Below are 27,630 nucleotides of genomic sequence, written 5' to 3' on the forward strand. Positions count from 1 at the left end.
AATACTGGCAAGTGTTGCACTTCCATGATTTTTTGTTGTCAGTCTTCCACATCAGAACATCACGTGGACCAGCGGGAGTTAACGAGTTAATGTTCTGGTTCCCTTTACTGTTGAGGACTCTTTCAGTAACCTGATGGGAGGGGAGGGGGCGGCACCCCCGGAGGACCTGGCCGGCAGAGGCTGGAGCTGCGGACAGGAGGCGGAGCGGCTGCCTCTCTCCGTGCGGCCCGGCTCAGCCGTCTCAGCTCGCCGCGTGCTTTGCCACTATCGCGGTTTGACTCTCATTTTTTTATACTCTTGTCTCTCTCGTTTTGTTTGATTTAGTTAAATTCAGTACATGACCCTTCCATCTCAGATCGTTGCCGTTGTGTTTTCTCTTTGTTAAAACCACCGGACAGCTCTCTGCCCTTTCCCCTCTCCCGCCGCGCACGTGGCCCGGGGCCGGCCGGGTAGTGCCAAACCGGTCCCTTTTTTTTTCCCTCTTCTTTCCGGATCCTGTGCCCCCTCACGGACTTTTATTAAGGATAACCCAGTAACAGAAGGCCACCATGAGGTCTCCCCGGTGCCTTCTTTTGTCCAAACTGAACAAGCCCACTTCCCACAACCTTTCCTCATAGCAGAGCTGCTCCAGCCCTCTGCTCATCTCAGTGCCCTCCTCTGGACCCGCTCCAAGAGCTCCACGTCCTTCCTATACTGGTGGCACCAGGCCTGGACGCAGTGCTGCAGATGGGGCTTCACAAGAGGGGAACAATCACCTCCCTGACCAGGTCTTCCACAGGGTGGAAGGTGACAGTTTTCATTCTCCTGTTCCACCTGTTCCACCTGTTCTACCTGTTCCTCTTCCTCATGCTTACCCCTTACCTCCTCCTCCTTGCTGTCCTCCTCACTGCTGCTATCATTGTGCTGGTTCCTTTTTAGGGACTGCCACATGTTCCAAAAGAGCAAGAAGAACAGTCCGGTACAGAAGCAGAGCTTCCAGTAATCCAGCAGAATAAAGGGTCGGGTCGTGTGCTTCACTCACACCAACCCCAAGACGTACCGCAGATTGGGGCTGAGTGGCTGGGAGCTGCATAGAGGAAAAAAGTCCTGGGGGTGGTGGGCAACAGCCGCTGAACACGAGCCAACAGTGTGCTCAGGTGGCCAGGAAAGTCAGCGGCATTCCTGGCTTGTGTCAGCAGCAGTGCGGTCAGCAGCAGAAGGGCAATGTCCCTCTGCACTCAGCACTGTGAGGCTGCACCTCGAGCGCTGCGTTCAGTGCTGGCCCCTCACTGCCAGCTGGACATTGAAGCCCTGGAACGTGTGCAGAGAGGGGAATGGAGCTGGGAGGGCTCTGGAGCACAGGGCTGAGGGAGCTGGGTGGGTCAGCATGGAGAAGAGGAGGCTCAGGGGAGCCCTTGCTGCTCTCTACAGCTCCCTGACAGGAGCTGGGAGCGAGGGAGGGATCGGCATCTGCTCCTGGGTAACAGCCACAGGATGAGAGGGGTGTCCCTGAGTAGGGCCAGGGGAAGTTCAGGTTCGATGTTAGGAAAGACCTCGTCAGAAGGAGCAGTTAGCACAGGCACAGCTGCCCAGGAGCGGTGGGGTCACCTGCCTGGAGGTGTTGCAGAGCCTTGGAGATGTGGCACTGAGGGAGGTGGGCAGTGGGCATGGTGGGGTGCGGTTGCACTCGGGGATCTCAATTCTCTTTCTGGCCTGAGTGATTCTAGGATCCTAAGCTTTGTGGCTCCCCGTCTCCCTGCGCAGGCTGCCGGCCCTTTCCCTGACGGGCCAAACTGCAGCCAAAACTGCCGAGTCCAAAGGCAGGAGGGAGAGGAGGCCCCAGGTGCCCTCCCCTCCCCTCTGAGGAGAGGCAGCGCTGAGGCAGAGTACGCGGGGCCCGGAGGGCCGTTGTAACGGTCAGCGTAACTGCCAGGGCAGGGAAGGCGTCAAGGGCTTCAATTCCCAGAGTGGGAAGGGAGGAACCAAGCATGAAAGCTTTTTTTCTGATAAAAAGGACACCTTTTTCTCCCTAAAAGGACACACGAGGCTGGTTGAACATCACAGAGCATCCTCTGAAATTGAGGTGACCGAGCACAGATCTCACTGCCCCAGGGGACGGTGGACTCTCCCGTCATGGCAGTATTCTGAAGCCGTCTCACCACGGCACTGTGCAGCTGACGCTGCAGTCCCTCCTTGCACAGGTCACACTCAAACACAGCTCTGAGTTGAGCAAGGCATTTCTTGGCTTTTGTGCAGAGGCCAAAGCTCCCGGAACAAAAGGGACGCGGCTCTCGGAGAGGCCGGGCGGTCCCTGCCCAGCTGTAACAGGAGTCTCTGTTAGAAGCTCTGTGCAGACACCTCTTCAGCTGCACGGGGTCCGGCTCCTCACGGTGTGGTAGCAGGGAACGGCTGCCGTGTGCGGTGCTCCCGGCAAGCAGAGCTCTGCACACGAAGGCTGTCTTGCTCCAATTTATAGGAGGGAGATTTAGGAGGTTCTTTTAATATCTGTGCACACGACGGCAAAATTAAGACACAACAGGTCAAATGTTGGCCCGACCAGTTTATTGCGAATCCTAGTTGCCTAGGGAGATGGAAAGGTAGGTCGGGCGATGGAAAAGAGATTGGAAATAAAAGCAAGGAGTCTCTGTAGATAGCAAGAGACAGAGACAATGAGTCACCACTGGGTCTCCAGCGTAACTCGTAGCTCAGATGTTGATCCTCAGTAGCGATGGGCCGTCGGAGGTTGTTGTTCGGGTGATGACGACGACCACAGCAACGACTTTTTCCAATGACAGTACAAACTTAGAAGTCAAGTCCCAAGAGGTCGAGTCAGCTGTCGTTGGAATGACAGCTTTTGTCCACAAACTGGTGCTGACTGCCACATGGCAACACCCACCTCTGGCCTCCTAGACAGGCCAGAGTCTTATTGCTCACAGCATGTGAGCTTAGAGCCAAAAAGAGAGAAGAGTTCAGCCAAAGGACTCTCTCAGCGTCCAAACAGCAGCAGTCTGAGGAGGCGATCTCTCAGCACCCTGAAGTCACGCAGTGCCCTGGACTCGGCGTCCGGGTCGTCCTCCAGGTGCTGGAAGAGGTTGAGCGGGGTGGCTGTCCGGAAGCTGTGCGGCAGGATAACCTCGTCGGGCATCATCTTATTGCCAATGAAGAAGTGGACCAGGCGTTTGTACTTCAGGCAGAAGTGCAGGTACTGCAGGATACTCTCCAGCCGACTGAGGAAATTCCTCCTTTGCCAGTTCCCCAAAGGGATGATGTTCACGAGGTGGAAGACGAGAGTCTTGAGGACATAGTTGGAAAAGCCCATGCCCACCAGGGTGTGGGCTAAGAACCTCAGGCAGCTCTGGATGACGCTGTTCTCTCCAGCCTTCTGGAGCAAGTACTGGAAGTACTTCATTTCCGCCACAGCACAGCTCTGCGGCCATGTGGTGCTGGGCGTAAAGCCGGCCTCTGTGTTCTGGCTGCTCAGGAAGATGTCCGAGTTGCCTTGCTGCACCCCGAACAGCAGCTCAACCAGGATTTTTTCCCCGCTGGAGGCGTTTGTCAGCTGGAGCTTACAGGAGCGTCTGGAGGGCAGCACCTTTAGGTTGTAGGCGTCTGCCTGAAGGGTGGTGTTCCAGATTGTTGCCACCTGTACCCTGAACCAGGTGACGATTTTCTCCACATCCAGGTAGGCGTCAGTGCAGAGGGTCTGTAGGAGGCTGGGGTCCTGATTTTGGACCAGGTCTTCCACAGGGTGGTGGAGGAAGCACAGCAGGTCCCCCAGCTGCTGCTCCCTCTCGCACATGCACTTCAGTTCCACGCGGATGCGGGGGTTCCTTGCCAGCTCGTCCTCTTCATCATACAGCTCCAGGTGGAAGATGTGCCCGCGGGGGGCCTCCACAGGCACGAGCAGGCGGTACACAGTGTCCTCCTCCCGGGGACTCCAGCCTTCAAAGGCGCTGCCCACCCCGATGGCAGACCGCAGGATTGGATAGAAACTGTTTGACCAGACAAATCTGCAGGCCAGCAGGAGGTCGCTCATCAGCTCCTCCACGAGCTGGCATCTGGACGGCCTTCCTTGTGCCTTTAGAAGAGCACGCTCTGCAATAAATCTGGTCCAGGGTATTCTGTAGAAGTCCACCTCGTCCTGTTGTTCCTGTTCCTCCTGTTCCACCTTTTCCTCCTGTTTCTCCTTTTCCTTCTGCTCCAGCTTTTCCTTCTGCTCCAGCTTTTCCTTCTGCTCCACCTTTTTCTCCTGTTCCACCTTTTCCACCTGTTCCACCTGTTTCTCCTGTTCCTCTTCCTTTTGCTCTGCCCCCGCTGCCTCCTCCTTGCTGCTGGAGCTGTCCTCTTCACTGCTGCTATCATGGTGCTGGTTCATTTTTTCGGACTCCCACATGTTCCAAAAGAGCAGGAAAAACAGTCCCATACAGAACCAGATCCTCCAGTAATTCAGCACAGTAAAGAGCAGAGCTGGCACGTCCACCCATCTCTGCTCCACATTCCATTGCTCTGTCTCGTGCTGCAGTTGTGTCATCTGCTCTCGCAGATTGACCTCCTGCTGCTGCACGCCCTCGAGCATGACCGCATTGTCACTAAGAGCCCTCACCAACAAGGCGAGAATAAGGACGAAAGCCATGATCTGCAAGAGATGGGAGAGAGGGGCTCAGTGGGACTGGGAAGGAGCGGGGCCAGCAGCTGCATGGCCCTGTGCTTGGGGAGGAGCAGTGGGTACGAGGGAGCTGGGTGGCAGCAGGGAGCGAGGCCAGGGCTGGCGGGGACGGTTCCAAGCACTGCCCGTGGCACTTCCACAGGGGCCGGCGTTTGCACCACTTCCCTCATCCAGCCCGACCTTCCCCTGCTGCTGCACTCACCAATGGCCTAGGTCAAACTGCAGCCGCGCTGCCTGACAGCGGCCCTAAAGCCATCCCCTGCATTGTGATGCTATGCATTCCATGTGATGTCACAAACGGGCAGCGCGACCCCACCCTTTGGCCCTTCTCCCTCAGCTGCCCTGGGCGGCCACAGCCATGGCTCATGGGGATACCCTGTACAGAGCAGGCAGGAGCCCCCCAGGCCTTTCTCAAAAAGAAAATCGGGTGACACGTTACATGGATGCTGTGCTCCTCATGTGACACCACTGGTTACGTTCCAAATACACAGTCCCTTGAAATTCATTTGGAGTCCTGTCACTCCTCAGGAAACGTAAGAATTTTCAAACTATGCACAAAACTCATCTTAGTGCTGATATGCCACAGAGGGAGCAAAGCTGAAGGCTGGTGACAGTCGTGTCAAGATCTGCGCACCTGATGTCACGCGGCCCTTTGCTGACTGCTCCCTCAGCCTCTGGTGGTCTGAAGGTGCTCTGAGCCAAAGGCTGGCTGGCTCGAGCCGGGCTGCTAGAAGGGCTCTGACAATGAATATTAGGATGCCCCTGTGTGCAGCGGCCTCTGCAGCTGCACGGGCTCTGGCTCCTTTGGGTGAGGTGTTGCTGTAGAGAAAATATGTAGGAGCAACTGCCGCTGCCCACTGAGCAGCGTCTGCTCCATGTTACAGAATCACACGTGCACGAGGCAGGAATATTTCTCGAAGGCTAACAGAGAAAGGCTGGGCTGGGAGCCTGTGAGCGCTGAACCAAGGCAGCCCCATAGGCATTGAGTGCTCTGGCAGCTAAGGAGATGGCCCTGTAGGATGGGAGCATGATCATAGAATCATAGAATCACAAGGTTGGAAACGACCTACCAGATCATCGAGTCCAACCATCTCCTCATCACCACTGCCACCACCAGCACTAAAACATATCACGCAGCACATCATCCAGACGCCTCTTGAACACTGCCAGGGACGGCGACTCCACCACCTCTCTGAGCAGCCATTCCAGAGCCTGACCACTCTCTGAGAGAAATAGTTCTTCCTTATGTCTAATCTAAACCTCCTCTGATACAACTTGTGGCCACTGCCCCGTGTCCTGCTCGTTGCCTGGGAGAAGAGGCCAAATCCCTCTTCACCACAACCTCCCTTCAGGAGGTTGTAGAGTGCTGTGAGGTCTCCGCTGAGCCTCCTCCACATTAAGCAATCCCAGCTCCCTCAGCCGTTCCTCATAAGCCTTGTCCTCCTGACCCCTCACCAGTTTCGTTGCCCTTCTCTGCACACACTCCAGGACCTGAACATCTTTCCTGTAGTGAGGAGCCCAAAACTGAACACAGTACTCGAGGTGCGGACTCACCAGTGCTGAATGATGGCAGCTGTCAGACCAACTGTGCTTCACCTGCATACCTTGCTGCATGCAGCACAAGGCTCCCAGCCATGGGTGTGAAGACTACAGCAACGTAAGGCCTGAGGCACCTCCCCGAAGGCAGGGGAGATCCTGGATCGTCAGGGCTAGAAGTCATTTGTACCTCAGGACATCCCCTAGACCAAACTCCCTGCTACAGCAGGTTCCCTAGCATAGGATGTGTAATAAAGGTACTGCAGGAGGGTTTTGAATGACTCCAGAGAAGACACTCTCTCTCCTTCTCTGTTTCCGGTAACAAGGATATTAATAAATATTAATAACTGACAGAAGCTGTGTGACCCAGTGAAGCAGAGCTTATTCTTTCCTGGACGCTTCCTCAGCATTCAGATTTCCGAATTTCACCAGTCCCTGGTTGCCTGATGATTTCCTGCATTTGGCAGGGCCCTGCAGCCAGAGCTCCAGGCTGGTGCCTTTCAGAGCCACGCAGCGCAACAACAAGGGAGGCAACTGGGAAGCCAGTCATCATGATAATACTGGAGCACTTCTGACCTCCTCCTCTCCAGATCCACCTCTCAGGCATGCTAAACTTGACTGTACGTTTATCTCAGGTCACTGTGCTTAGCAAAGGCCTTTACCAAAACGGAGTGCTGGAAATGTCCAGGAAGCAGCTCCTCAACCAGTTTGTATCCTGTTCCCGTTCTGCGATTTGGTCAGCTTCCACATGTGAGGCACTGCTGTTGCTGCTCAGAGAATCACTGATGCAGGTTGCTCTGTAGGCAGTCCAGTCAAAGCTCCTTGCATTATGCATCTATCCAGTGCACCTCGATGACAGCAAGTTGTTAGGAAGTGTTGATATGCTTGAGAGTATGGAAGCCCTACAGAGGGACCAGGACAGGCCAGTCAATGGGCTGAGGCCAATGGGATGAGGTTCAGCAAGACCAAGTGCCAGAGTTACCACCCTCTGAAAAATTTTGCATGCTTGGAAGAGGCAGAACACAGCAAAGATCCTTTTCTCCTTTATTCTTGCGATCTGAGATATACTTTTTTTTTGAGGAATCCACCTTTGCTGGATTAGGACTTTTCTTGAAGGCATTCTCTAAACTACATAAAGGATGAGCCAATGTCTAAATCCATATTGCTAGGACAGAAAAAGCAGCAGTGCTAAATAAACATGGGCTTATATTTCCATCGGTTGGAAATTCTGGGCAAAATCTGAGGATAGAAAACTAAAAAAGGTGAGACTAAAAATGAAAGGAAATAAAAACGCTCCATCCAAAAATGACATTTCACTGTCACCATTACTAGAGATATATTTTTATGTGCTCTGCTTTATATACGAATCTTATTTCAATATTAAAAGAATATCATGAGGGCAAGTATGAGACTCGGCTACAAACTAAGAGTTTTCTTTGGCACTCGCCCACCAGGATCCGGCTCTGTCTGCGTTCAGAGGGCAAGCAGAGAACATGCAATGGCCCAGCCAGGGAAACCCCTAAGAGCACAGAACAACACGTACAGCCTCCTGCTCCATTCCTGCACGCTCCAGGCCCTGGAGGCACTCCCCAGAGTAAATGACTGAGCTCAGGAAGCCGGCGTGATGGTGGCAAGGCTGGGTGCTTGGCTAGAAGTGCAGGCAGAAACTGGCAGCACTGCCTATTGACTGTGTCAGTGTCTCTTTGCTAAGTCCCCTGATGTCAATTTCATCAACTAGTGGATGGAGTCATGTTCTGGGATTAGAGGTATGAAACCAAGCGGCATGTTGCATTTCATTCTTAAGGTGCATTTGTTTGGGTGAAAGCAGCAGAAGCAGGGATCCAGGCACCCTCTATGCAGCCCGAACTGAGCTCCAGACCTGTAGGGACATCCCCAACCTCGGGGATGGCTATGGAAGCACTCAGCTGGCCCCTCCCCACCCTGCATTAATGACTTTTGCTGAACAACTCCAACAAGAAGCTGCTCTTCCCTGCTCTCACTAAACATCAAGTCACGAAGCAGGGAACAAGAGAACCACAAAGAATGCTTCAAAACTTCCAAGAAAAGATGAAAGCTCCAACAATGTCAACCCAAGCAGGTGCTGCTGTTTACCATAATGGCTTCATAATCCTCCAGATGAAAGGGGCCCTTTGCCACCCTTCAGGTAGTGAGACAGAGAGAGCAGCTGACGTGATAAAAATGCTGTGATACATCCCTTTCATCAGCACTCCAAACAGTAAGTACATGAAAATTATGGTTTGCATACAGCAATCTCTCTTTGCTTACACCATGCATTTCACTTAACTACAACCTATCCCACACACAAACAGGTAAACACAAACAAAAATCCAGCAGCGCAGTCACTGACTCCCATTAAAAGCCTGATTCAAACCACAGAAAAATCATTTAGAAGAGAGATGAAGGTTTCCAGCAAACGAAGCTCAACGTAGCAAATAAGGGGTCAAATATCTGTTGTGAACACAGTATAAAACTATGGGAGCTCTGACTTACTATTTTGGTATTTCTTTGCCTATATGCAATCAGCGCCACCCGGCAATGCTCCTATAACACAAAGCCTCTTTCTTTCAGCTTTGTGGTGCCACCAGTGATGGGATTTGCTCTGACTGAATGTCACATGTGTGCTGCTGAACTCTGGCCTGGAGATGAGACCCCCCCTGGAATCCATCCCTCCATGCTGGTTGCTGCCAGCCCAACACATGGGCATTTGTGAGAGCACATCTCTGCTCTCAGTGCACTCTCAGTGCATGCTGATTTCCCCTCTTCAGCCAAAGACAGGAAAGGTGGGACTCAACTGGCAGCTGCTTGTGTGCCACATCAGAACATGGCAAAGAACAGGGCTAAAACATGAGTTTAGTCACATGCTGGGAGACCAGGTAATTAACTTGGGCTAATTATCAACACATAGACCTTCTGCAGTCTTCTTTGCTGGGTCCATTCAGAAATGCTAAGCACAGGAATACCTCTGCATTAAAAAAAGGAAGGCCAGCAGGGAGAGGGGGGTGATTGTCCCTCTCTACTCAGCTCGTGTGGCCCCATCTGCAGTACTGCAGTACAGGCTGGATGTGGCTCTGGGCAGCCTAGTCTGCTGGTTAGTGACCTGCACATAGCAGGGGGTTGAAACTGGATGAGCATTGTGCTCCTTTGCAACCCAGGCCATTCTGTGTTTCTATGATTCTATGATTCTCTAACTGCTCCTCAGTGATGCTGCAGCAATGCAGCATCCCAAAGATTAGCACAGAAAGGAGTAATGAGAGCAAAAAACCTCCAGGTAACAGCATGGACAGGAAACACTGAATTGGACTCTCTCTTCTAAATGGTCCAAAACAATAGCTGTTAGAAGGCTTAGCACCAGCTCGGGTTTGATATGAGGAAGTGGAGCTCACTATCATATGAAATCTCTCCTTGTTCTGGTTTCAAATTGCCAGAAGGCAATTCATCTTATCTGCCACCTACCTTCAGCTATACCCTGGCAAGTCCCCCTCCATGTGGGATTGCTCTGTCCTGGGGGGAAGACTGCAGACAGAGCCCAGAGATATGTTCCATCTGCACAAGTAATATTCATGTGGCAGGAGATGTGCAAGCCTCATCCACCTTTAGGACAAGGATTTACAAATCCTTCAGGAGCCCATGGACGTTAAAGGGCAGAAAGTGCCATTTGTAACAACATACCTGTGCCAACCTCTCACTGATCCCAGAGTTCCATAATACCTCTCAGATCACTTTAGCTTCAGGAAACTGAAATTTTGGCCTAATCCTCTCTCTAAATTGGATTTTTCATGTCTCTTATTTACTGGTAAACTTCCAGGGCTAAGCACACATATAGCACAAAACAGACCTGTGTAATGCATTGCCACACTATATTTTTGGTCCAACATAATGAAAAAATGGAGCAGACATTTATAAAGATGACAAGATGATCCAGAGCAATTATAGTAGTTGATGATTATATCAAAACATTATTGAAGGACTATTAAAACCCGTGCTTCAGGGTATAAAACAATATATATATTTTTGTCAAACAGGTGGACAGAGTAATACATATCTGTCCACTGTGCTGCTTTTATACCCTTTTGAAAGGTCTCCTGCTGGTTCTTGCCTAAAGGAACTACGCAGGAGTTTATGCATCATTTGCATTCGTAAAGCATCTACCAGGATTGGACCCCAAACAGGACACCCATGGGGCAGCCCCAGCCTGAGCTGCAGTATTTCGTTAAGAGCAGCAAATCATGTAACTGAGTCAGAAGGAAGAGGAGATAAAGACCTCTCCAGAAGATCTGACTCATATGAAAATGACACTATTGAAAAAGCCATCACTTTTTCAGCAAAACACTGCATATGTCACCGTGTATTCCTGGCAGAAGTCTGCTAGGCGCTGTGTGTGCTGGATCAGCCTCTGACTTCCAAGTGGTTTCACTCAGTGGCTCCCACACCACCCATGACAGCAAGCACCGTGTAAGCCAAGCTCCCTTCTGCTTTACAGCCCAGCCTGCTTTCCTGAAACAAAGCAGGAGCCACGCCTGACACTGTGCCTCTCACTTTTTAATGGACAAAGCAGAGGTAAGCTGAGCATTTTGAGGCTCATGAAGACCCTCACATCCTCACCAAACAGTGTTCACATGGTTTCAGCTCAGGTCACCTGAAAAGAAGCATACTGCAGTGACACTAAGCCAATGACTTATGGCCCCAATCATAGAATCACAGAATCATAAAATGGCCTGGGTTGCAAAGGAGCACAATGCTGATCCAGTTCCTGCTCATTCCACCCCCTGCTGTGTGCAGGTCACCAACCAGCAGCCCAGGCTGCCCAGAGCCACATCCAGCCTGGCCTTGAGTGCCTGCAGGGATGGGGCATCCACAGCCTCCTTGGGCAACCTGTGCCAGTGCCTCACCTCCTTCTGAGTGAAAACCTTCCTCCTAAGGAATCAATCTTGATTTCATTATTAAACAAGACCAGCACAGGGCCATGCAGGTTGGACCAGCAAAGCATCCTCACCCAGGAGCCTTCCCCCCAGCACCCGCGAGCTCAGCCAGGCAACCTGCCCAGTAGAAACCTTCAGCTATCTGATGGGAAAAATAAACTGTTAGAAAAAATAGCAAGCTTTGGTAAATATTTCCATGGGTGAGCGCGTGGAACAAGCTTTCCAAACATCCTATTTGGACACTGTAATGAGAACAGCCTCCATTTTCAAAAGAGCTCTGCATCTTTGCCGCCCTTTAGCAGCAGGGGTTTCCGTGTGCCAGCCCCACATTTTGGAGCCCTGGTTGGGTTGCTGGGGCACAAAGGGAGCTGCAGAGCCGCTGCGAGCCCTGCCCTGAACCAAACAAGGCCCTACTCATGGAGAGGGAAGCCGGCAGGGCTCCCATTCAGACTGCAGCTGCATCCTTTTTAAAGGGACCTCAGTTCAGAGGTTTTTGCTTGCAAGCATCACTCATGCACCAGTGTGTTCCAGAGGGCTGCAGAGCCTGGCTGCGAGGTCCTGGTGGAGCTGTGACAGTGCAGTGCTGAGTGCAGCAGGGCAGAATGCAGGCACATCCAGGCACCACGGAGAAATCCGAATGGAACCAGTCTGTTTTCAGTATTAACATGTGCACACAAGATGGGTTAGACGCTGTTGGCATACAGACGGAGATTAACTATAAAATGAGTCTACAACCTATACCTGTCCTCACCAATAGCAGCATACAACAAGCTGATTAATGACTGGAGCATAAGCTTGCCAGATCCAGCACGAAGTCATTAAGTGATCATCAGCACCCTAAAATACATGCTTAACAGCACCAGCATACCAAGAGCCTCCAGTGTGACAACCTGGCTCTACAACAGAATGGTTCCCGTTCAGACAGAGCTGCCTTGGAGTCACTGGCAGAGAGAATGGGAACATCTCCTGATCAAAGGTCTGACACTGACGTTCAATGGATGTGAAAGCAGCAGTCTTCCTGCTGTCTGGGATGGGTATCTGAGGCTGGTAGTGCACCAGTAGGAGACTGATATTTGAAAGTGATGTAGGATACAGAAAAAAAATCTGATTCTGAAGCGTGTTATAATTACAGGACAAATATATGCATTTAGGGTGGGTGTGCAGAATTGAGAAAATGTCACAATTGGCTTTAGGGATTACTGGAAAGGCAAGAGAAATCTAACGCTTTAATAGACATATCAAAGCAGAGCAAAAGTCATATCCTTGACAACTGACTCTTCTATGATGAATAAAAGTGAAAAGACAATTTCCTCCAGTTTTGTGAATTACTTCATATGTAGAACTGAAGTAATAGAGCATAATTGGATTTTACTTTCTCATATATATATATGTGTGTGTGTGTGAGCACGCATCCATTTGATTTACTGGGATGATTTCCTGCAGGAATACAATGCATATACTCCTAACTACGCACATTATGAACAGTCTCATTCAAGTCAGAGTAAAAAGAGACAACATTTGAGGTCCCTGCAGGGCTAGGAGCATCATTTCAGCACTTACTTACCCAGTACAGTTCAAAAAACGAATAGATTACAACTCCCAGCTGAGGTCCAGATTTTAAATTATTGGGTAAAAAGAAACCTGCTATTGACCACACTTGTCACAGCCCGCTGCAGTAGAGGAGGTTCTTTCCTTTCATCAGTACTCTCTCAGAAAAAACAACCCAAACCACTTTTATGCCCCCATCCTCTCTGCTTTTATCCTCCTGCTGCTGCTGACAGAGCTGTAATCTTCTGGCTGCTGTCTGACAGTCCAATAGCTGGTCTCCCCAAAGAGAGAAATCTCCTGGGCAGCAAGTGCCAGCGTATACTGAAGCAGCCAAAATAAGATACTCCAGTGGGCAAAACAGTCAAGCAAGCACCCACTTCTGTGTGCCAGCAGCTCATGTAGCCACTCAGGAGGTACAAACTTTGCTGCAGGCTGCTGGGAAGAGGCAAGGCTTCCCTGGGCAGGTTCCCTGTTGGTTTGGCAATGTGATCTCCAGCAAAGCCAAGGGGAAAAATCAATAGGCAGAGATCCTTAAGTCTGAGCTCTCTGCAGAAGGATGTTATTTGCTACTTTTCCCATTTCATCATTCCCCTTACATTTCTAGCACTTGCAAAAGAAGAGAAAATGAAGCCAAAGGGGGGTTAAATCCCAATTATTTCAGGTATCCATTCTTTTGCCTTGGTATGTCCAATTGCAGACATACCATCAAGAACAGAAAACAACAAAGTTTCAGGGGAAGCAGGAAGGAGCGTTACGGGAGAGAAACAGAGCAAAGAATGAGATTATCTTTAGCCAGGTCCATTTTCCACACAGCCTTTGTGCTGTGTAACACCACTGCTCACCCAGACCTGTGCACAGCAGCCAGCTCAGAGCGTCGGCCTGGGCAAGCAGCAGGTAACCCTGCTCTCTCCCTCCATCCTAAATAGCTTTATTTTTCCTCCTCCAACTTTTATTTTTTTGGAAAATCCTCTGTTTTTCAGCCAATGGGGACGCTGCTTTGATGACTCATCTTCTTTATGCCATGTGCCTGGCTGCCTTTCATCCCGCAGCAGCAGCACTTTGATGACTCGAGCTCTGCTCGTGCTGCTGTTCACGCACAGATGTGGCATTGATAGCTGCATTGGGAGGAAGGGAGGCGGATCCGTTTGCTATTCAGAGCACTTCCTCGGTGGTTACGCTCGGGAGCCAACTACAATAGCTCACAGCTCCCACACTGTATGAACTATTCATTCTGTGGACATTTTATCAGGAGGGTATGAAGGGAAGGCAGGATTCTCCCGTTAGAAGCAGAGCAGTGTTAAATCAGCTTAACTCACTCGTGCAACTGTCCCCTTCTTCACTATATTTAGATGCAAGCCTACCTTTAAGCAATGTAGGCTTAAATTCATCTCTGCTAATTTCAACCACTGGAAAGTCAGGCGTGCAATCCGAGGTCACGGATCTTGATGAGATGTAAGCATCCCCAAAGCCCAATTCCTGCTCTCTGAAAATAGATGGCATAAACTGCTCTTTGGAGATGCCTCTCTCCACTGAGAACAGCGCTCCCTGAACAACAGTGCACTACAGATAGCAAAGCTTTCAGCATGTTAGGCAAGACAAATCCTCTCTTTCAGCAGTGACCGTCAACTCACACAATTAGTGGATTACAAATGACTGGCTAACGAGGAGATGGAGACAAAGGACCCTCCGGGTTATGGCAGATGGCAGTCTGAACCCAAGCAAAAATCAGCAGTATGCATTTGCTAACATGCAGCACAGTACTCAGCACGCCCTGAAGCATTGAAATCCTCCAAGGAGGTGCACAGAGACCAAAGGGAACCGTGTGAGGTACACAGGATGTGATTCCTGGGGGAAAAAAATAAGGATCTAGGTTCACTATTCAACAGAAGTGACGGGACAAGAAAAACACCTTCAACACACAGAACACTGCTGCAAAGATAAAGGATAATCTCTTCTCCACATCACAGTGGATAGGACCAGAGCCCAGAAGGGCTCTAGTTACAGAAAGGAAGACTTGGGTGGGCCATCAGATCACACTGTCAGAAGTTGGGACAGATAAGCATGGGGCCAGATCATGGTTTGGATCCAGTGCATTCTGCCATGAAAAATGAGACTATGTGACTTCTTGGAGTCCTTACAAGCCTTATGTTGTATTATTCCTTCTTACTGTAGCACTAATCTCATCTACCTTTAGTAGTCAGCTCTGAGTACAGCTGGCTATATCATTTATCAGAGCACTTGAGGCCTTGGTAGTGCAGGACCGTGTATCGCTGCCACGTTCTTTAGAATGCCAGAGGACACCGAGAGGAATAATTCTTGAAGTCAGATAATTCTCTTAAAGATGTGTTGTCTGAATGAAGAGAAACAGACTGCTGTTTAAAGAAGAGATTAGAACCAAGCCTGTCTCAGTTCCATTCCCATGACATCCCAGACAGAGTGCAATAAGAATGAACTATGTCACAAAGATGAAAAATCACACATCAAAATACTCATCTTTCCTGGTAAAAAAGTTACTGTTGGGGCATATTTCTGTGTTAACAGCTGCCAGAAACCAACTCTAATATTATGCATTAATAATATCACCTGCACTAAGCAGCCTTAACTGGCTAATTCAAACTAATACACATTTTCAAATAAATCAATGCCACTGAAAATGCTTTGTAGACAAAGACTGCTGTATTTGCTTTTACACAATCATATTAGAAGAAACATAAAAGGAAGCCCAGAATTTAAATACTGCAAGCTGCCTACTTATTTCAACTCTTTTTGAATCCTAATGATGTTTGAAATAAACCTTTCAAAAAGGAAGATGTTTGGTTTGATGGGTAAGCATCACGCTTTGTCTCTGACACTTGGAAACAGTCACGCTTTTAAAGGATCCATTCATATTTACTATATACATTTGATCATCAAGATGTGAGATTCAGCATAAGTTGTATTTGAAGTCACCTTTCCCTGCTCTAAATATTAAACACTGAGTCACACGCAAGCTGCAGACAGATTTTAATATCATCTGTCAATAATTCATGCTTGATACAGAGCATAATTAGAGCTTGGAATAATATGAGCGCTGCGTTTCTACAGGAGGTTGTGCTCACTCCTGCTGGGCGACTTCACATTTCCTCCTGACCCTGCAGAGCCCAGGCTAAGGGGGCAAGTCCTCGGGATCTCATCAGTTCCTACACACACAGACACGTCCTGGGGAGAGAAGATAATACCGAATTCAAAGCACAACTTCCCCAGGACCGTTCTTCCTTTCAGCGTGCTTGTTCCACTCGGAGAACCATCGATCATTTCCATCGGGAGGGATCTCTGGAGGGATCTCTGGAGGCCTCTGGCCCAATGTCAGCTTCAAGTAGTGGCCATTGCTTCAGGTCACGTGGGCCTTACAGGGGCAAATTTTTAGCATCTTCCCAAAGCCAAACAAACCCAGCTCCTCCAGTGTCCCCCTGTGTGTGATATTCTCAAGCCCCAGACTGATTTGTAGCATCCACTGGACTTGTTCCATGTCTTTCTTGTGTCAGGAAGCCCTAAAATGGACAGGGCAGCCCAGACGCAGCCTCAGGAGAGCAGAACAGAAGGGATGGATCCCATTCCTGGCCTGTTGGCAGTGGGCCTGACTCACAGCCCAGCCTGCTGTGCGCCTTTTTGGCAAAGCCCATTGCTGGCTCGTGTTCAACTTGCTTGCCAGGTTCCCAGCTCTCTTCCTGAAGAGCTGCTTTCTACCCAGTTGGGCCCCATGTCCTCATGCCTTGGGCCTGTTTCTCCCAAGGGGAAGGCATTTCCCTCATGGGGCTGCTGCGTGCCTTCCCAAATTTGGCCCCAAATGCACCCGTTCCCGTTGTTTTTGTCATTAGGAAAGATGTTGAGCAGCACTTTTTCTGATTTTGATGTCTGAGGGATGACTCAAATAAATGGCCACCTGTTGGACATCCTGCTGCCCCTTCAAACACAAAGACAGTTTTCCTCCAGTCAGCCACACGTCACCAATCTGGCTGTAAGGACAGTATGGAGATCATGGCCAGGTTTTATCCAAACAAAAGGCAAGGGGAAGAAAAGGCAGACAAAGGAGTGCTTCCAAGACACTTGTAAGTAAGAGCAGATAGGAGCCATTCCTACGAGAAGAAAGAACCCATATGGTGTGCTTCACCCACCCCAGAAGCATTTGCTGCTAGTGCAGTCTTGTGTGCTTCAGCTGCTTCCAGCTGTGAGGACTGTTTGGAGGGAAAATGCCACCAGGCTGAGGAATATAAATACATCAAGAGCTTTAAGAGGGTGAAAAACTTGAATGGGGAGAACGTGTGAATGCCATGCAATGATTCTCCATGGCCTCAAGAAAAGAGATGGGGCAGTAGCACCCTCAAGAAAAACCCAAAGGGTAGAGTAGGAGCCAGAATCTGAGCAACCAGCTTCTCTTCCTGGGTACAGCGTGTACATGGAGATACAACAAAATCTGGCAGCGTAGACAGAAAGTATGGAGGTCGTGACTCACTGTGACACCCACTTGCAGCTGCTCCTCTTCCAACAGCCCGGATTCAAGCACATATACTGAGAAAATTGTTAGGGTTCCTCCTCCTTGTCAGAATTACCCCTTGATTTTCTTGCAAAGCAGCTGCATTTGTTTTATTACAACTCCCGCTTGCATTAACTTCCCCAAATTAACTTCTGTGTGCTGATTTTAAAGGGACTTAGTCTACTAAAAACAAATGAGAGTTGCAAAATTAGTCCCTTTGCTGTTCTTCTTCACATCCTGACTTCTATTTCTGCTCCTGCCACTCAAGAGCAATCTGACAGCAGGTGAAACATTTCACAGTGCTTCTGCTTCCCTTCAGATTTCTCATTTAGGTACTACATTTGCAGAGTAATGGCTGTCTTGAGGTACAAAGTGGGTCTACGCTTGACAAGTGCCTCTGTACATGCTGCTGTACAATAGTAATGCTAATTGTCATATTTGGCTTCAGCATATGCACAGTCACATGCTTCTGAGATGATCTCAGTTTCTCTCATTACAAAATCTTTTTTATTTTTGTATTTTAAACTAGCCTGCACTGGAACAAAGAAATACGCATGTCTGGAAAGCAGTGCCAATGCAGTCCAGCTCCTGAAGTACCTACAGACATAGATGATGGTAGGTCTAAGGCTTCACATATTCGTGCAGAACCAATGTAATGAAGACACTGTGGTTGAACGAAGGTGGTGTGAGTGTACCTAATCACACCTATGTGCAACACTTTAAACTTACATCTTGTCCAAAGTATACTGATAAATACATGTTCATCTCATGGCATCAGCTTAATGATTTCCCTAATTGTTCACAAACTAGGCAGGAAGTTTCCTTGCAATTGGTTTTATCGTTGTAATTGATTGTTCTGGTGATGCCATGATACACGATCAAATAATGAGCACGATGGAGTGAGCACAGAGAACAGAAAGGTGACAGGCCACACTGAGCAGAAGCCCAATCTGCTCACCTAGAGACAGGCCTGGTGCTCCTCAAATTAGTCTCTTTATTCCTGTGCATGCACCAGGATGCAGAGGTATGAAAGACCCTGTGGCTCAAATGGTAACAGGGGAAGGTGGGAGACCTGAGTGCTTCCAAGAAACAGGGAAAAACTGGTGATGCATCTCTGACACTGTACTCTCTTAGAGTAACAGGAGATGATCTAGCAGAAGGTTTAACAGGTGACCCAACTGTCATTGTGGAGACCTCAGGGCCTGTGAAGCACTGTGGGCAGTGCAGCAGGATGCCACAGAGCACTATTGGTTCCAGGGGATACAGCAATTGCTGCACTGGTTTGGTTTCACACCTGCTGAGCACCAGTTCCTACCACTGCTTGCCATGGGTGACAGATGCTCCTGGCAGCATGCTAGCATCCTGCTGAGCATAAGCATGCCATGCAGATGGTCCACAAACCCTCATAGAGCCCATATGGCTGCTGAGACAGCTCATGGCCCTGAGCTGCCCAAACTGGTGTGCACATCTGTGGCAAGGAAAAGTATTCCCAACATCACCCTCAGGACAGTAAATCAAAAGGAGCCTGGCAAGCCACACAGTCCTGTCTCAGGTGATAAAAGCCTGAAGCCAGGCAGACAAACCCCAACTGGATCAAGGGGGAACCCACAGCTGCTGTAGGGCTTGGCTGTTCTCCTTGGTCATCTCTCAGCAGTAACTGCCAAGTAAAGTTCAACCAAAGCTTTCCAGTTCTGCTTATAGACCTGAGAAATGCAGAACAACCAATTGCCACCAGTTTTACACATAATAAGCAGAAAAAAACTTAAATTCACTTCTAGGCACTTCACATACCAGAAACACCATGCGTGTCTGCAAACCTCATAGACACTTCTGTTCGTCTCTCTATTGTCTCCATAGACTGACACAGCAGTAATGGGCATTCAGCCTTAGATTAAAAGCAGGCGGACAGGCTGGGATTGCTCTTTTAAAACACATCAAGTTCAGGTTCTGATTTGCATCCAGGTGGATTTATCCTGGATTCCCCTGCATTGATGATTTATGTAATTTCTATGAAGCCACACCAGGTGAAGTTCTACCAAATAGCTTTACCAGATGTCACATTAAATGAGAAAAGTTTTGTCCCAGAGTCATCAACACATCAGTCACTGTCCTTAAATTACTGTAGTAATTACTATACGTACTTAATCTTGCCCTTGATGACAACTATCACCAGGTTCTTCATGAGATAGTGTGAATCTTTATACATTTCCAGGTATGTTGTTTATATATTTCCAGATATATATTTATATATTTCCAGGTATATTGTTTACCTCAGCAGCTATTCTAGAAGAGCTGTTCCTGTTAATGTACCAACACAACCTCCTGGAGAAGGCACCTTTCTCCCCCAAAAAACAAAACATTAGTAAGGTGGAAATAATTCATTCCCGTTGCAGCATAGATCATGATCAGCTATGCTTAGATCAGAATAATCACACTATTTCAATTTTCTCATTACCACAGCATAAACAAACTTCTGGGTTTTGTTTTAATATAAAAGAAAGCCAAATGTCACATTTTGATTCATTTTTTTTTTCCCTGGCAAAATCAGTAAAAGAATAAAACAAGTGCTTCCAATACGTCTTGATGGATACCTCTGGGGCTGACTGTAACTGCCCTACTACCAGCAGCAGCTCCAGTGCTGGCCGTTTGCTCGGCAGTGTGCTGTGAAATGAAATGAGACATCCCATAGTTTCAAAGTCCCTGCCTACCAATCAGAAATTCTGAAAAAGCTGAAGGCAGCTCCTTGAAATAAAGCCAGGAGGGCAGAAATAATGTGAAATGTGCTGGTTCGCATAAAATTCACACCTCATCTTAGACAGCTCAGCATAGAATCAGAGAATGGTTTGAGTTGGAAGGGATCTTTAAGACCATTTAGTTCCAACTGCCTGCTACAGACAGGGACACCTCCCTCCAGAGCAGGTCGCTCACACCCCATTCCAGCCTGGCCTTGACATGTTAATGCTTCAGCTATTTTGTTCATTTGCTGCCTGTTTTCAGTGCTCCAAGGCATACACTTTTAAGGCAAAACTCCCATAATGTGAAGCCTTCAAATGTAGTGTTTCCTGCAGAACACTTCTCTGGAAAACACTTCTATAACCCTATGCCAAGGACTTTGCTCTTTAACCATAAGCCATGTAAGACACATCAGCTGTTGATCCTGGACATGGAACCCGTAAGGGAATCACAACCTATGATTTCCACCCTCTTGAAAACCAGCACACGTCAGCATGCTTGCACACCCTGAGATCAGGAGGCAGAGCAGTAAAAACTAAGGGCAAGATGCACAAGTGGTATCTGCACAGGGACAAGTCCAAAGAAAAGAGCAAAGGCACAAGAAACACCACAACATGAACAGAGCTTGGCCAAAGATGGATAAATGTCTGCTGCAGAGCACTGTGACCTGCCTTTTTTTTGCATATTTCCTTTTGAAGCAATGAAACTCTGAAAAAAAAAGGCTTATTTTTTCTTCTCTAAGTAAGAAATTGACATTTAATTCATCATGAGAACATCTCAAGTGCATCAATATATAAATCAATCATTTAAATTGATGTAAGAATACAAAAAGGCTGATTCTTTTCCTAAAATACTTTGTTGATTTAAAATAACTAGTTTCCAGCAAAGTGTTGAGTGAAGTATTTGAAAGTGTTTGGAGGACTGGAAGGGAATCTTCTCCTCTGTGCCCAGCCCTGGCTGAGTTGTGCTTTCCTTCTACCTCACTGCAATACTTGCTTTAAAATCAAGTCTATTCATACCAATGAAACTCTCCGACATGGGAGGAAAATGTGAATTGTGTTATAAAACCTAGAAAGTGATAAACATTGATAAATAAAATAATAGAATAATAGAATGGCTCGGGTTGGAAGGGACCTCAAGGATCAACTCTTCTTCAAATCCTACCTTTGGTGAGAAGAGGGAAAACAATTGCCAACAACGTGCTCCTAAATAATTCCTAGCACCGTTTGGTTGCACACACATAGGATCATAGAATTGCTCAGGTTGGGAAAGACCTCAGAGATCATCACATCCAACCATACTACCCTAACCATACTACCCTAACAACCCTCGTGGCACTGAGGGCCATGGTGGGATGGGTTGGTGATCTTACTGGTCTTTCCCAAGCTGAACAATCCTAACATTCTGTATGTTAAGTGGGAGAAGAACGCTGTGCAGCCCAACAGACATCAAACGAGCTGCTGGAGGCCCACCTGTTTTGTTGGAGAGTCGGAAGGACACCATCTTGTCAGGGATGCTGCAGACATTCCTCACTGAGGCGATGCAGCTGTAGTTGGCGTAGTCCTGAGGTCGGAGGTTCTTCAGCTTCAGGATCTTCGTTTCCCCCTGCATGAGCAAGAAAGAGCGTTAGGAAAACCTGTGGAGGGGGAGCCAGGAAGACTTATTATTTTAATGATTATTTTAGACCTTGCTTTTGTTTTGTTATAAGTTACTTCAGAATTGCTTAGAACTTATCTTTTTAAATAGCAGGAAAAAAAACAATGACTGGCATAGCCTGACATCATAGCCCACCTTACATATATCGAAAGTGAGAAAAAAAGAGGGGGAAATTGTGTTGGCAGCCTTAGAAGTCACAGAATTATTCTGGATATCGTATCGCAAGGTACAATCTGCTTGATGAAAAAAGCTACAGAAATCTTGCTGGCTTTCCTTTGAAAATGAGCTCCTGATGGGTTTTATTTTTAGCCAGTTAAAACGATGGAAACGACAATCCAGGGGCCTGAGTGGGATGCGAATGAAGGAGTTCCTTCTGACACAGTCGAGTGAAAACTGCAGTTTTCTACAAGATTTCCACTGCCATCTCCTCCTTCTGCTGCCCACTTCCAAGTCTTTGCCTCTGTTTATTCCAAGAAGCATCAAGGTTGGGAATGGCAGAGCACCCCGGGAGGCCAACAGTGACCCACAGCTCATAGATCAGCCAAAAGCAAACTGAATAATGCCCATTGTCCTGTGTCTTGCTCAAGCTGCTACAACTTTTGATTTCCATATGCCTTGGGAAGCATCTTCAGTGTTTTTAGTAACATCATGTGCATCACCTGCCTGGGTGTATCTAGGGGAGAATGTAGTTTGTGTAGCTGTAGTGTGTGAAACGAATGTAAAGAAATCACACAAAAAAAAAGCAGTAGAGGAGAAGATACAGATAGCAAGAAAAGAAAAGAGGCTGGGAAAGAGACTGTCATTAAATCAAGCTCAGTCAGTGTTTGGAGCATGGGAACTGAAGTGCTTTGTATGTACAATCAGTCCCACAGAAACGATGTGATTAAAATCAGGCTCACACTGATTCAGTCTTTGCACGATCCAAGCCTGGAATGGCTGATCCTGAGGGTAAAGGTCCTGCTTTGAGAAGGGTTTTATCTGGACTAGAGAAGGGCCTGATCCAGGGCAGTGGGAACAACATTACCCAAGTTATTATGTTCTGGATTGGACCCAAAGAGCAGCAGCTCAGTCCTTAGCTGCAGACTCCAAGTTGAACTGGTGGGTTGAACTCACGATGGTATTCTGGATCATGTCCCTAGATTGTAGAGATTGGTAAAAATATATATATTTTCTCCACTGGTTCGTATAATTAGTCTAATTACGTCTAATTGCGTAATTATTGTAAATACAGCAAATTCAATCTTGTTCTGAGGCTGTGCAATTACAATGTGCAACGAGGAGGATGCAAACTCTTTGGAAACAAATCTGCATCAAGATTTCCATTTTGAAAAGTTCCGTATTTCAGCACTGCCACAGATGAGAACACACACGTTGGCTTTTATTGCATTTGGGTTGGCTTTTTTTCCCATGGCAGCTGAAAGAAGTAGTTGACATTACCTGACTCATCACAAAATCGGTGCTTAAAGTTCAAGAATTCCCTCTTATTTGCTCTGTTTTCAAAGGGTCTCCTATGATTTCATACAGTAAGGAATCCATTAGAAATAAAATGCCCTTTTTGGGTACTGTGTTTCCAAAAATTGAATTGTTACCCTTTGCTTTCATTTACCTCTCCTTGGATTTTCAGATTGATAACCCAGCTTCAGAGCAATCAACAAACAAATGCCATCTCCAGTTCACGTCTTTCAGAACTCTGCAGTTAAATCTCCTCCACCTCACAGAATCACAGAACGGCCCAGGTTGGAAGAGACCTCAAGGATCACGAAGCTCCAACCCCCCTGTGCCATGCAGGGCCACCAACCTCCACATTTCACAGCAGCCCAGGCTGCCCAGGGCCCCATCCAACCTGGCCTTCAACACCTCCAGGGATGGACGGGGCATCACAGCCTCTCTGGGCAGCTGTTCCAGCACCTCACCACTCCCATAAAGCACCTCTCTTCCCACCAGCCCTTACTGGTTGTTACCTCATCATATACAGAACCAATTATGCAGAGACGTGTGGTGGACATTTATGACCTTTAAACCTTTAATTACATCCTTTCCCTTTATAAACATATATCAAATCTTGTAGGCATACAGACGAGGCACACTAATTCAACTAGACCTCCAATAAATATAAAAACATTGTGGATAAGCTTTGGACTATCAACACAACCATGTGATTTATTCATTACTTCATCCCAGACAGAAGTTCTAGAGTGAATGCCTCCACTAACCTGACGATCTTTTTTGATTCTAATTTCATGTGACACATTTTATTTGATCCTTTCTTGCATGATGATAGGAAAGGTATTCACTGGCATTTCCATACTGAGATATAAGGCAAAAAGGAACCCCTTAAAAGACACTCTCACTTTCTAATTAAATCGTAAAAATACACTCATTTACACACTTGAGTCCAAAGAAACAAGAAACATTTGCTAAACTGAACCTGCACGCATTAAATTAAAAATAATTTCATCACTTTTAGGAGACCAGTAACTTGACTGCGTAATCTAATTCTCATCTCTGCAAGGTTCCAGGCTACGCATTTCTCAGTAGAATACCAAGCCATGGTAGCAATATAAAGCTGTCAAGCATAATAGGAAGAAAAAATGAAGGTGCTTTCAAATCATTAGCTGAAAATTATTTATGAAATTTGCAGCATGCTTTCTGTTCTGAAGACCAAATTAATGGGCAGTTTTCACTTGTCTTTACTCGTTGTTGCTTGAGACTTTACAAAATAACATTGTTTTTTGGCGTTGCTTTTTTTTTTTGCAAGCACCACTGCACACAATTCTCCCCAGACACTGGGATGTGCCACCTTCTTATTTTGAGACTGTGTAAGTGTGCTAACAATAAATTAAGCTGATCTAACTTGACAGACCCTTTTGTTGGCCCTGTCTGCTTTCGTGGCCCTAAGCGATGGTGGGAAGATGTACAAAAAGCACTGCCTGCCATTTTTGCCACATCATCCTTCAAGAGTGCAAGTCTGGAACAAAATAACTTGTATTCAAAGCAGAGAAAGGTAGAATAACAGTAATAAAATAATTTAAGAATCCAAAAATTGGTTGACCACAGAGTTTAGCCTACTGAAATGCTTTAGAGGCTGCACCTTCAGAACAGAATGTACGAATAGGAAATAGCAGTCAAGTCTGAGGACTGGGCTTGCAAGCCCAAGCAAAATGACTTAGGGACTCCTGCAGATCTCACTCCCTGTGCGTCTTCCTGCAGCCTCCTGCCTCCTCATTTCCTTACCAGCAATTAAAAAATATCTTTTCCATGAGCAAGCTGTGAATCAACTCAGGGTGAAGGTGCCAGGCTGTGCCCACCAGCAGGGATGTGCAGACAGAACTGCTGCACGTCCAGCCTCAAAGCCTCTGTGCAAGGAGGGACGGAGCGCAGCCCCACGGCTCCTACCTGTGTGAAGAAGGGCTCGTAGATCTCAACTCCCTTATCAGAGCCCTGCAGCAGCACCTCCTGGCCACGTCTCCAGCTGTAGCGGACGGGCGGGTTGGAGTTGGCCACGCACCTGAGGAACACAGTCCTCTCATAGTAAAACTGCTCTTTTGCTTCACCGATGCTCTGGTGGACTGTCACTATCGGGTCATCCAGATCTGGAAAGGCAGAACAGAGAACCGAGGTCAGGTCATTGCTGCAGCCTGCAAAATAGACACGATACAATGGTAGCATCCATCATTTCTGATACGTTTCCACTAATATTTAGGTTTCACTTGGTTTTCATCTTCACTGCTTATTTCATACATATGATTTCAATTTAAGCATCTCTTCGACAAAATAGTTTATCAAGCTTTGGTAATAAATAGTCAGATTCATTTGCATCCTAATGGCAGGATCCAGTAGAATGCTGATCATGCTCATGCATCCATTTTCCTTTAAAGCAGCAATTTAATACAGCAGTTTAATGCATATTTCCTTATTTTGGTCGTACGCATTAAACTTCAAGCAGGTAAATTCATTCAGGCTTTACAACACACTTCTCTTGATTAAAATACAGATATCATATAATTACTCCCACCACATCATGGCAGAGAAAATTAATTCCCCAGAACAGAGTTTGTTCATTTTAAATTCAGAAGAAATAGAGATAGCCATTGGAATGTAAATACACCTAATGAATTACATGTGGGCTTTATTCCACCAGGAACAAGTAGACCCCTGTCAGTGGGGGTTTGCTATAGTTCATTACCAGCAAGGACAGCAACGGCTGCTGCTACTCATTCCTAGATAAAAGCATTCAACCTCCAAGCAACGTGGTCAGCAGTTCTGCATTGAGCTTTAGGGAAGAACTCTGCTGCCCAACAAGCTGGCAGCCAACGTGGGTTGCTGCCCAGTGGTTACAGCACATACACCACAGGGTGTGGGAGCAACTGGCCCCATTAGACCCACACTGATCCTGTTTGTCTGCACACAAATATGGCACGTTTCCATGTGCATCTCAGCTTTGCCTGGAATAACTGCAGAATGTTGTTAGCAGCGCTTTTTTTTTTCTCCTTAAAATAAAATATAAATAACATGTCAGGTAGTGCTTAATTATTTACCCAGAAATACAACCATACCATCGCAAAGGCTTACTACACATCAGTGCCTATCCAAATAGAATGCATCACACCCCAGGCCATGAATCAGCAACACACAGAACCCTGAGCTCAAACCTCATCCCAGCCAGCAGTGCCAAAGGGAATGGCGCTGTGTCCAAAGGCACCCACACCTCTGTTCCTCTTCACAGAATCATATGGCCTGGGTTTGAAAAGGACCTCAATGCTCATCCAGTTTCAACCCCCCTGCTGTGTGCAGGGTCGCCAACCAGCAGACCAGGCTGCCCAGAGCCACGTCCAGCCTTCAGCACTGGGTTGGGTGCTTCGGTGGAAGCATCACTTGCATTTTGCTCCCCCAGGTGCCAGCTGGATGCCACCGCACAGGACTCTGCAAGATGGATGGACCTCAGCATAGCAGTTCTTAAAACATTTCCATTTTTGTTAGTGTAGAAATTTAGAGAATCAAAAGATTAATAAGTGAAGCCCGTCATTAACAATCTGATAGATCACCATACTGAAAAACAGACTGCACTTATTCTGTAGAAGCTTATACTTGCATTTGTGCAACAAGAAAAAAGCTTGAATGTCTCGATCAATTATAAACAAAACATGTTCCAAAATTTGGAATAATTCAAGCAATAATACTTTGCAATGGTGTATGAATTTTAAGTAAATGTTATCTTCTCCCTACTCTACAAAACATTTTTGTGAATATCACAGAAACAAATTGTGAATCTGTTGTTCCAGATTAGGATGGCATTTTCTAATGAGATCTCATTTTTGTTTTAAAGGTTATTTTAAATCACAGCAGCGCTTGAAAAGGGATGGGATTGCGGAAACGCCATCTTCTACTCACGCAATAGGAAATAAAAGGAAGAAAATTAGACTGCTTCAGTTTGTAGCCCATACACCTGCAGAGATCCAAGCCCTGGGCCATGATCCGGACTAAAATGTCATTTTGAGGAAGTTGCTCAGGCCTACACACACTGCATGGCTTAAAGCCTGAACACGGGGCTAAAGATGAATAACAGAAGTGCTGAGGTTGGAAGGGACCTTAAAGATCAACAATATGTGAAGCCTATGGGCGTAATGTCCAAGCCGTGGCAGGATGAGGCTGGCTGGACATGGAACTGCTTGCATGAGAGGCCTGGAAGTCTTGGTGGAAAAGCTGAATGCTCAACCCTACATCTATGAAGGCTGGTCACATCCCAGCCTGCAGCAGCAAGAGTGCAGCACATACAGGGCACATACAGGATCTCCCCTCCATCCACACCTCTGAGACATCCTGAGCTCCATGCCAGCGCTGATCTGTCTCCATTCCTCAAAGAGGAAGCCATGGATGTGCTGGAGTGAGCACAGAAGGCACCAAGAAACAGAGGGCTGAAGCAGGGGACATACATACAGGTGGGGACTGGAGGGGCTCATTTGGCCAGTCTGGGGTAGAAGGTGTGGAAGGGTGACCCAACATCTTTCTCTGACTGACTACAGTCTTCTGTAGAGAAGATAAAGGTCAACTCTTCCTAG

The 27,630-nt window shown here is 47.4% G+C and overlaps 2 protein-coding genes across 4 annotated transcripts in view; both read right to left on the reverse strand.

The window, feature by feature from the left end:
- MDGA2 (MAM domain containing glycosylphosphatidylinositol anchor 2) overlaps nt 1–27,630 on the reverse strand; it is a 340,836-nt gene that overhangs the window by 167,030 nt on the left and 146,176 nt on the right. For all 3 annotated transcript variants that reach the window (XM_048949134.1, XM_048949136.1, XM_048949137.1), the window contains exons 4-5: nt 24,968–25,164; nt 21,388–21,520 (exon numbers count right to left, since the gene is read on the reverse strand). In XM_048949134.1, coding sequence (XP_048805091.1) covers nt 21,388–21,520; nt 24,968–25,164 — 330 coding nt within the window. The remainder of the gene's footprint in view (nt 1–21,387; nt 21,521–24,967; nt 25,165–27,630) is intronic.
- Nucleotides 2,091–4,612, reverse strand: LOC125695085 (inositol 1,4,5-trisphosphate receptor-interacting protein-like 1). Its single transcript, XM_048949175.1, has one exon. The coding sequence runs from the start codon at nt 4,610–4,612 to the stop codon at nt 2,966–2,968; it is 1,647 nt and encodes a 548-aa protein (XP_048805132.1). The 3' UTR covers nt 2,091–2,965.

This window comes from Lagopus muta, chromosome 6 (assembly GCF_023343835.1).
Source record: "Lagopus muta isolate bLagMut1 chromosome 6, bLagMut1 primary, whole genome shotgun sequence".
Taxonomy (NCBI): domain Eukaryota; kingdom Metazoa; phylum Chordata; class Aves; order Galliformes; family Phasianidae; genus Lagopus; species Lagopus muta.

Excerpts from the sequence above, each read along its gene's own strand:
- LOC125695085 (XM_048949175.1), bottom strand. The coding sequence starts at position 4,612 with ATGGCTTTCGTCCTTATTCTCGCCTTGTTGGTGAGGGCTCTTAGTGAC.